This window comes from Phasianus colchicus, chromosome Z, assembly GCF_987193195.1.
Source record: "Phasianus colchicus chromosome Z, bPhaCol1.hap1.1, whole genome shotgun sequence".
Classification (NCBI taxonomy): Eukaryota; Metazoa; Chordata; class Aves; order Galliformes; family Phasianidae; genus Phasianus; species Phasianus colchicus.
In genome coordinates this window covers 92,656,334-92,665,687 of record NC_143476.1, presented here as the reverse complement: position 1 = coordinate 92,665,687, position 9,354 = coordinate 92,656,334, and the positions used below count along the sequence as shown (strand labels likewise).

At 51.2% G+C, this 9,354-nt stretch overlaps 1 protein-coding gene across 2 annotated transcripts; it reads right to left on the bottom strand.

Annotated features, from left to right (window-relative positions):
• Window positions 1–5,303: 5,303 nt before the first annotated feature.
• Window positions 5,304–8,815, bottom strand: LOC149913192 (uncharacterized). Of its 2 annotated transcripts, none has more exons than XM_090131438.1 (2): window positions 8,286–8,784; window positions 5,304–6,763 (listed from the first exon to the last, which is right to left on the bottom strand). In XM_090131438.1, the coding sequence occupies exon 2, from the start codon at window positions 6,527–6,529 to the stop codon at window positions 5,543–5,545; it is 987 nt and encodes a 328-aa protein (XP_089987564.1). In that variant the 5' UTR covers window positions 6,530–6,763; window positions 8,286–8,784; the 3' UTR covers window positions 5,304–5,542. The 2 variants fall into 2 exon arrangements, 1 of the variants encoding a protein (XP_089987564.1); XR_016461664.1 differs by lacking the exon at window positions 5,304–6,763 and adding an exon at window positions 6,770–8,197 and having other exon boundaries at window positions 8,286–8,815.
• Between the last annotated feature and the right edge of the window lie 539 nt (window positions 8,816–9,354).

Here is a 9,354-nt window from a genome sequence, read left to right as displayed (position 1 = left end):
CCGGGGTCCTCCTTGCTCCCTTTCTTGTAAATGGGAGTGACGTGACCCTTCCTCCAGTCATCCGGGACCACACCAGACAGCCACGACTTCTCAAATATGATGGAGAGCGGCTCGGCAACCACCTCAGCCAGCTCCTTCAGAACCTGGGATGCACGCCATCCGGCCCCATAGACTTGTACACATTCAGTCCCATGAGGCGGTCTCGGACCTGCTCTGTCCTCACAGCGGGGGGGATTTACCACCCCAGTCCCCACCCAGAGGTGTAGGGATGCAGGGCTCAGGGACGGAAGGAGTACTGGAGTCCTGGCCGCCAGTGAAGACCGAGGCAAAGAACTCATTCAGTACCTCGGCCTTCTCTCCGTCCGTTGAAACCAGTTCTCCTTTTACGTTTACCAAAGGAGGTACACTCGCTTTGGCCTGTCTCTTCTGGCTAATGTACCTATAGAAAGTCTTCCTGTTGTTTTTCACGTCCCTCGCCAAGTTCAGTTCCACCTGCGCCTTGGCTTTCCTGATCCCACATCTGCAAGTCCGGACAGCATCCCTGTATTCTTCCCAGGTGGCACGGCCTTGTTTCCAGAGTTTGTACACACCTTTCTTCGCCCTCAGCTCCCTCAGCAGGTCCTTACTGAGCCACGCCGGCATCCTCCCTCCTCTGCCCGCTTTCTTGTTCAGTGGGACAGAGAGTTCTTGCGCTCTCAGGAAGGCATCCTTGAAGAGTAACCAGCTCTCCTCAGCATTTTTGTTTTTAAAGAGAGCATCCCAGGGGATCTCGGCCAACAGTCCATTGAACAGCTTCAAGTTTGCTCTCCCAAAGTTCAGGGTCCTGATGCCACTCTTCACCAGGCCCACAGTTCTCGAGATCACAAACTCAACCAGAGCGTGATCACTGCAACCCAGGCTGCCTCCGACCTTAACACCATTCATTATTTCCTCCACATTGGTGAGCAGCAGGTCCAGCAGCGCTTCACCTCTGGTCGGTCTGTCCAACACCTGCACCAGAAAGTTATCACCAACACATTCCAGGAGCCTCCTGACCTCTTGCAACTCGCCGTGTGGTCCATCCAGGAGATATCCGGATGGTTGAAGTCCCCCATCAGGACAAGAGCCCGTGAGCACGAAGCCTCCCGCATCTGAAGCAAGGAAGCCTCGTCAACAGCCTCCCCTTGGTCAGGTGGCCTGTAGTATACTCCTATCACCAGCTGGCCTTTGTTAGACCCATCCCTAATTCTAACCCACAGGCTCTCAACCTGATCCTGACTGTTTCTCAGAGGAAGCTCCTCACAGTCCATCCACTCTGTGACATAGAGGGCTGCTCCCCCACCCTTCCTACCCAGCCTCTCTCTTCTAAAGAGCCGATAGCCCTCAGTGGTGGTATTCCAGTTATGGGAACCATCCCACCACGTTTCCTGATAGCAACAAGGTCGTAATTTTCTAAGCACATCACGGTTTCCAACTCATCCTGCTTGTTTCCCAGGCTGCGTGCATTGGTATAAAGGCACTTCAGCTCGGCTTTCCGTCGCACCGCCTTTATAGATGGTCTGGGTTCCCCTAGAACAGCAGCATCCCCAACACCCCCCTGCCCCAGTCCATCCCTTCGTACCTGACTGTCGTCGCCCAGCAGGTTCGGTACGAGCCCTGCAATGACCCGCTCAAGCTCGACATCCCTGATTTTGCTCCCTTCCCCCTTCATACCCAGTTTAAAGACCTGTCAATGAGTCCTGCTGGTTCCTCAGCTCAGATCCTCCTCCCCCTCAGACACAGACTGCTTTCATTTGCTGCCATCATGCCAGGTGCTGAGTAAGTTTCCCCACGGTCGAAAAACCCCAAATCCCTGGATTTGCACCAACTTTTGAGCCATTTATTTATGAGGTGTGTTTTTTGGTCTCTCTCGGTATCCCGCCCTGCCACTGAAGGTATGGAAGAAAACACGACCTGCACACCCGCTCCCTCGACTACCCGCCCCGTGCCCTGCAGTCTTTCTTGATAGCTCTGAGACTCCTCTCTGCAACTTCGTTACTGCCAAGTGCTTTTCCCGAGGCAACCTCACAGGCTGACCTCCCCCTACATCCCCACTCACCTCTCCCTCGAGTTCCAGGGCCTCAAACCTGGTACTCAGAGGCACCTGGGGAGCCGAGGATGGTCTGTAATGTATAGGGACAGGTACGTAGAGTTAGAGCATTAACACTTCCAGTACATGATGTTTTGATGTGGAATATTGAAAATCAAATAAGCAAAAACCAAAACCATGACATTCCACCCCTTATTCTACATCACTACATCACGCTTAATATATATATATATACATATACAAACAAACAAAATGATTACAAATGCATCACACGCACACGTCTATATACATATACATGGAATTACTGTCTGCACTCCCCCAGCATCAAATTTCCTTGTGGTACACATTGAACATCCCCATTTTCCTGCATTACCCACCAAGTGGATCCAGGTCCCTGGGCAAAAACAGTACGGCGGAGAGGTTTGCCCTTTCCAGAAGCTGGAAGGACCCAAACTGCTTTTCCCAACATGCTCTTTACATGTACAACAGGGACCTTATCTCCCTTGACAGTATGTAGGGAGCTAGCAGGACCATCACGATTGATGGATCCTCAGGTATTGACCAACCAGGGGGCTTCTGCCAAATGCTTCTCCCAGTGCTTAAATGTTCCGCCACCCATTGCTTTCAGCATAGTTTTTAACAACCCATTGTATCGTTCGATTTTACCAGAGGCTGGTGCATGGTAGGGAATATGGTAAATCCACTCAATGCCATGATCTTTGGCCCAAGTATTTACAAGAGAATTTTTGAAATGAGTCCCATTATCTGACTCAATTCTTTCTGGGGTGCCATGTCGCCACAGGACTTGTTTCTCAAGACCTAATATGGTGTTTCGGGCGGTAGCATGGGGTACTGCATATGTTTCAAGCCACCCAGTGGTCGCCTCTACCATGGTGAGCACACAACACTTACCACTGCGGGATCGTGGCAGGGTGATAGAATCAACCTGCCATGCCTCCCCATATTTATACTTTTGCCATCGCCCTTCCTCCCAGAGTGGTTTCATCTTCTTGGCTTGTTTGATTATAGCACGTTTCACAGTCATGAATAACCTGTGCAATAGCATCCACAGTTAAGTCCACCCCTCGATCTCTAGCCCACTTATATGTGGCATCTCTCCCCTGATGGCCCGAGGTCTCATGAGCCCACCGAGCTAGAAATAATTCAGCCTTGTTCTGCCAGTCCAGGTCTATCTGAGCCACCTCAATTTTGGCAGCTCGGTCCACCTGGTGGTTATTTTGCTGTTCTTCAGTAGCCCGACTCTTGGGCACATGAGCATCTACATGGCGCACCTTCACGGCCATATTCTTTGTTTGGGCAGCAATATCTTTCCACAGTTCAGCAGCCCAAATAGGTTTACCCCTTCTTTGCCAGTTATTTTGCTCCCACTGCTGTAACCACCCCCACAAAGCATTTGCCACCATCCACGAGTCAGTGTAAAGATAAAGCACTGGCCACCTCTCCCGTTCAGCCACATCCAAGGCCAGTTGGACAGCCTTTACCTCTGCAAATTGGCTTGATTCTCCTTTCCCTTCAGTGGCCTCTGCAACTCGTCGTGTGGGGCTCCACACAGCAGCTTTCCATCTGCGATGCTTCCCCACAATACGACACGATCCATCAGTGAACAGGGCATACTTTCTTTCATTTTCTGGTAATTCGTTGTATGGTGGGGCCTCTTTAGCTCGTGATACTTCTTCTGCTGGTGTTCCAAACTTTTTACCTTCAGGCCAGTCCATGACGACCTCTAGGATTCCTGGACGGCTGAGGTTCCCCATCCGCGCTCGCTGCGTAATTAACGCAATCCACTTACTCCAAGTGGCATCAGTTGCGTGATGGGTGGAGGGAACCTTTCCTTTAAACATCCAGTTCAGCACTGGCAGTCGAGGTGCCAGAAGGAGCTGTGTTTCAGTACCGACCACTTCAGAAGCAGCCCGAACCCCCTCATACGCGGCTAAGATCTCCTTTTCAGTTGGAGTGTAGCCCTCTTCCGACCCCCTGTCGGCCCGACTCCAGAATCCCAGGGGTCGGCCTCGGGTCTCTCCTGAGGCTCTCTGCCACAAACTCCAAGTGGGACCTTTCTCTCCAGCAGCAGTGTAGAGGATGTTCTTAATATCCTGCCCTGTCCGTACTGGCCCTAAGGCCACGGCACGGGCTATCTCCTGTTTAATCTGTTCAAAAGCCTGCTGCTGCTCAGGGCCCCATGTAAACTCATTCTTCATTCGCGTCACATGATAAAGGGGGCTTACAATAGAGCTATAGTTTGGAACATGCATTCTCCAAAAGCCCACTACACCTAAAAAAGATTGTGCCTCTTTCTTCCTAGTGGGTGGAGACATAGCGGTGATTTTGTTGATCGCATCTGTCGGGATGTGACGACGGCCATCTTGCCACTTTATACCAAGGAACTGAATCTCCTGAGCAGGTCCTTTCACTTTGCTCCGCTTAACAGCAAAACCAGCACGCAGAAGAATCTGATTATTCGCTCTCCTTTTGTGAAGACTTCTTCTGCTGTATCGCCCCACACAACGATGTCATCAATGCACTGCAAGTGCTCAGGGGCACTGCCCTGTTCTAATGCAGTTTGGATCAACCCGTGGCAAATGGTTGGGCTGTGTTTCCACCCCTGGGGCAAACGGTTCCAAGTATACTGAACACCCCTCCAGGTGAAAGCAAACTGTGGCCGACATTCTTTGGCCAAAGGAATGGAGAAAAAGGCATTAGCAATGTCAATGGTGGCATACCATTTGGCTGCTTTTGATTCCAGTTCATACTGCAGTTCTAACATGTCCGGCACAGCAGCACTCAGTGGGGGTGTGACCTCATTCAGGCCACGATAGTCCACCGTCAGCCTCCATTCTCCGCTGGCTTTACGCACTGGCCATATGGGGCTGTTAAAAGGCGAGTGAGTTTTGCTGATCACTCCCTGACTCTCTAGTTGACGAATCAACTTATGAATGGGGAGCAAGGAATCCCTGTTGGTGCGGTACTGCCGTCTGTGCACCGTTTTTGTAGCAATTGGTACCTGTTGCTCTTTTACCTGTAGCAGTCCCACAACAGACGGATCTTCTGACAGGCCAGGCAAAACAGACAGCTGCTTAATGTTGTTTGTGTCTACAGCAGCTATTCCAAAGGCCCATCGATACCCCTTAGGATCCTTGAAATGCCCCCTTCTGAGGTAATCAATACCAAGTATACATGGAGCCCCTGGACCAGTCGCAATAGGGTGCTTTTGCCAGTTCCTACCAGTGAGGCTTATCTCGGCCTCCAACACAGTCAATTCTTGAGAGCCCCCAGGCACTCCAGAAACATGGATTGATTCTGTCCCTTCATAAGTCGAGGGCATCAGAGTGCACTGTGCACCGGTATCCACCAATGCCTTATATTTCAGTGGTTCTGATGTGCCAGGCCATCGGATCCACACGGTCCAATAAACTCTATTATCCCTTTCCCCCCCTTAACGAGGGCAGGGCCCCTCTATTCATTACCTGTGGTAACCGGAGCAACTGCCCTGGCGGTTGATCTGCCTTGTAATTCTCTCACCCGTGCTCGTAGTACATGAGTAGCTTGGTCGTGCCACTTCCTCATGTCTTCTCCATGGTCACGTAAGTAACACCACAAGGCAAGTCGCGATGTAGGATTCCTTCCTGGAGCTGGAGAGCGTTTGCCTCTAACAGCTGAGATTTTTGATTTTGCACCTGAGAAGGAGGGTTCATCGTCTTTAGTTAGTTGGATCCACATTTGTTCTACCATCTCCTTCACCTCCTTCAGTAGACTCTTTTGACTATTCTGATCTTCATCAAGCGTTTCTGATACTTCTACAGGTTTGTCACGATTCATCAGTGAAGACACTTGCTCTCGCATTTCATTCAGTTGCTCCGTCATTTGTGAGATGGCGGCGATGGCGGCGCGAGTTGGGGGTAGCTGTTGTTCATAGCTTTGGAGCATAAGAATCAATTCATAAACTAAGGGGCTTCTCTGTTGGTCCTGGTATCTGTCCGATGCGGCCAATAGTGCAGAGGCGTATCTGGCTGGTGCTGTTGATGTGAGTTGCTGCCACATTTCACGCGTTGTTCTCACTCTCTCAGGGTCATGGCCTTGTGGGTCGTTAAAAACACAGTTCGGGTCATACAGCATTTCCACCACGGCTATTTCCCTCAAATACTGGATACCCTGTTCAACTGCATCCCATCTTTTTGTCATAGGCTTCAAGCCGCTTTTGAAGGGGTACCTTTCCTTCACGGCTGTTAATACTCGTTCCCAGAGGGAGGCAGCCCCATCCAGACATCGACTAATTCCTCTGTCAAGAGCTGGATCTCTGGCAATGGCTCCTAATTGGCGAGCTTCGTTACCATCTAGAGACAAGCTACTGGCCCCGCCGTCCCAACAGCGAACTAACCAGGAAACAATAGCTTCATTTGGGCGCCGCGTAAATTCCTTTCTTGAGCCTTGGATTTCAGTCATCTTCAGAGGCCGACGAGTAGTAATAGAAACTTCCTCTTCATCACTCTCTTCTGCACGTCTCTTAGTTTTTCCTTTTGCCTTTCTTGATGTTGGTGGTTTCGAGGAGGGCCCCTCACCCAGATCTTCCTCCACCTCCTCCTCCTCCTCCTCTTCTTTTTTCCGTTCTAGACGTGAGGACACTCGTTTCCATTTCTTGCCCTCCACAGGGGCAACTGATATTGTTACTGGTGTCTCCTGGAATTGATCAGATTTGACTCCCCCTTTGGCTTGAACCTCAGCTCGGAAACTCTCTCTCTCCAGAACAGTATTATATAGGGCACGGTAAGCACAAGCCAAACCCCAAATAAGTTGTACCTCCTTAGATTTACCTGAGCCGCACTGCCCCTGTTCCAAATACTGGCTAAGTTTCTGGGGATCCCGCAGGTGCTCAAGAGTGAAATCCCATGACATTGCGGGTCCCCATGCTTCTAAGATTGTTCCTAAACCTCCCCATATTCCCTGCCAGTCAGCATTCTCTGGTTCTGGAGGAGACTCCTTCTGCTTACTATTCCTGTATAGGACTACATTCAGGGAGAGTGATATGAACAGGACTGTTACGACCACAAGCATGAGAGTTAACTCAGCATTGGAAAAGCGTCTGATAAACCAAAAGGAAAACCTGGAAACTGGTTTGAACACCGTGTGGTTTGTAAAATCAGCTATTCCATCTGGGATGTAGTTGCTTGTGAAATTAGCCATTCCATCCGGGATGCAAGTGTCAAAATTCATATTAAACATTGCATATAGGTACCAAGATAGGTACCATACAGGCGTCTCCGTCAGTGCCCTTATGTGGTTATAGATGAACACAATTCCACAACAAGTAATGATGACATTGATGATTGGCCAGTAGGTCGTGAGTAACGCCATAGCTTTTAATCCCTTACTCAGCGCTCCCACGAAAAAGAGTGGGTTCATCGCTGGTTTCTGCTCAAAAAGGGTTAATGGATTGAAACTAACAAGAGGGGGGGAAGGAAAAAAAGGCACTACCCAGACTAAGCAGTGCCCAAAGTTTACAGATATCCCAGAATACTGGCAGTACGCCTGGGCTTTCAAGGTCAAGTTTCCCAGCACAAAACCTGAACTACTGATAATGCTCCCTAACGAAGCTCTCTGAGAGCAGAGAGCGAGATTCGTTCTAAGAGCCAAAAAGCAAAAACCAAAAACAAAAGGCAGCTATGCCCGCATCCTCCACCAAAATCTGTCACGGAATTAACTGGATCAGTTTATGCCCGTGACAGGGGGCAGTAGGCCCCTGCCCTCCCCACCCCCCACCTGGGCCCACAAAATGGGAAGGAAGGGGGAAAAGGAAAGAAACAGCGGCAACAATCTATGGAGGTAAACTTATTTTACTAACTATGATATCGGAATACAAAATAATACAATATAATACAATCTAATTGAAATTGAGACTAATAAATCAAATAAGATAGGAGAGAGAGTTCCCGAGACCGAGTCAAACCTGGAAAGCTTGGAACGGCTGGGAAAGCACCGTCCAGCACCCACTGCCAGGCAGTAAGAGACCGCCCCCCCGGAAGGGTCAGATCCATGACTTCTGCAATGTATAGGGACAGGTACGTAGAGTTAGAGCATTAACACTTCCAGTACGTGATGTTTTGATGTGGAATACTGAAAATCAAATAAGCAGAAACCAAAACCATGACACACCGTCAGCCCGCCGGCTCCCCGCACCCACGTGCCGCTTCCCCTCTCCCACCTGCTTACGAGGCGGGGGGGCGACGTGCTCCACATGGTGCCTCAGTTGTGCGCCCAGATCTCGGGCCGACAGGGACTGGCACCACCAGTCTGTCTCCTTCTCACACGCTTTTATGGTCCTCAGCCTCTCTACCTCCTCTGTCAGGTCACCCCAAGGCCGAGGAAGTCACGCAGTTGGTCACATCGCAGACATTACCGCTGTCATCACCCAGCACTGCAAAGGCCGGGCTCTGGCACTCATGACAGCCAGCGACCTGCGTAGCAGCATCTCGCCTGGGGGCCTCAGTCTGCTGTCCTCCGCAATGCGGAACAGCCACGCTGCTCTGCGGGAGATTTGCATCGTGCTCAATTTGTGCTCCTGCTGCGTAAGCGCACAGCTGGCTGGGAACGGAAGGCATGTTGGGAACCAAGAAGCTGCAGGCCTGGGGCACAGGAGCTGCTAGGAAATTACCAAAGAGTAATTAAAAAGACTCCTGACTTTCACCCCCACAGCCGTCAGGAGGCTGGAAAACGATCCCACAGCAAAACAGCTCCGACCACAGCAACAACCAGTGCGGCCGCTGGAACGTCTGCAGGAGGGGAGAGCGGCATGGATGCAGGAATCCTGGAACGCCTGCAGGAGAGCAGAGCGGCATGGATGCAGGAATCCTGGAACGCCTGCAGGAGAGCAGAGCGGCATGGATGCAGGAATCCTGGAACGCCTGCAGGAGGGGAGAGCGGCATGGATGCAGGAATCCTGGAACGCCTGCAGGAGGGGAGAGCGGCATGGATGCAGGAATCCTGGAACGCCTGCAGGAGAGCAGAGCGGCATGGATGCAGGAATCCTGGAACGCCTGCAGGAGAGCAGAGCGGCATGGATGCAGGAATCCTGGAACGTCTGCAGGAGGGGAGAGCGGCATGGATGCAGGAATCCTGGAACGCCTGCAGGAGGGGAGAGCGGCATGGATGCAGGAATCCTGGAACGCCTGCAGGAGAGCAGAGCGGCATGGATGCAGGAATCCTGGAACGCCTGCAGGAGAGCAGAGCGGCATGGATGCCATAGGGGCTGTTCTGCCTGCAGGAGAGCAGAG

Excerpts from the sequence above, each read along its gene's own strand:
- LOC149913192 (XM_090131438.1), bottom strand. The coding sequence starts at position 6,529 with ATGACTGAAATCCAAGGCTCAAGAAAGGAATTTACGCGGCGCCCAAAT.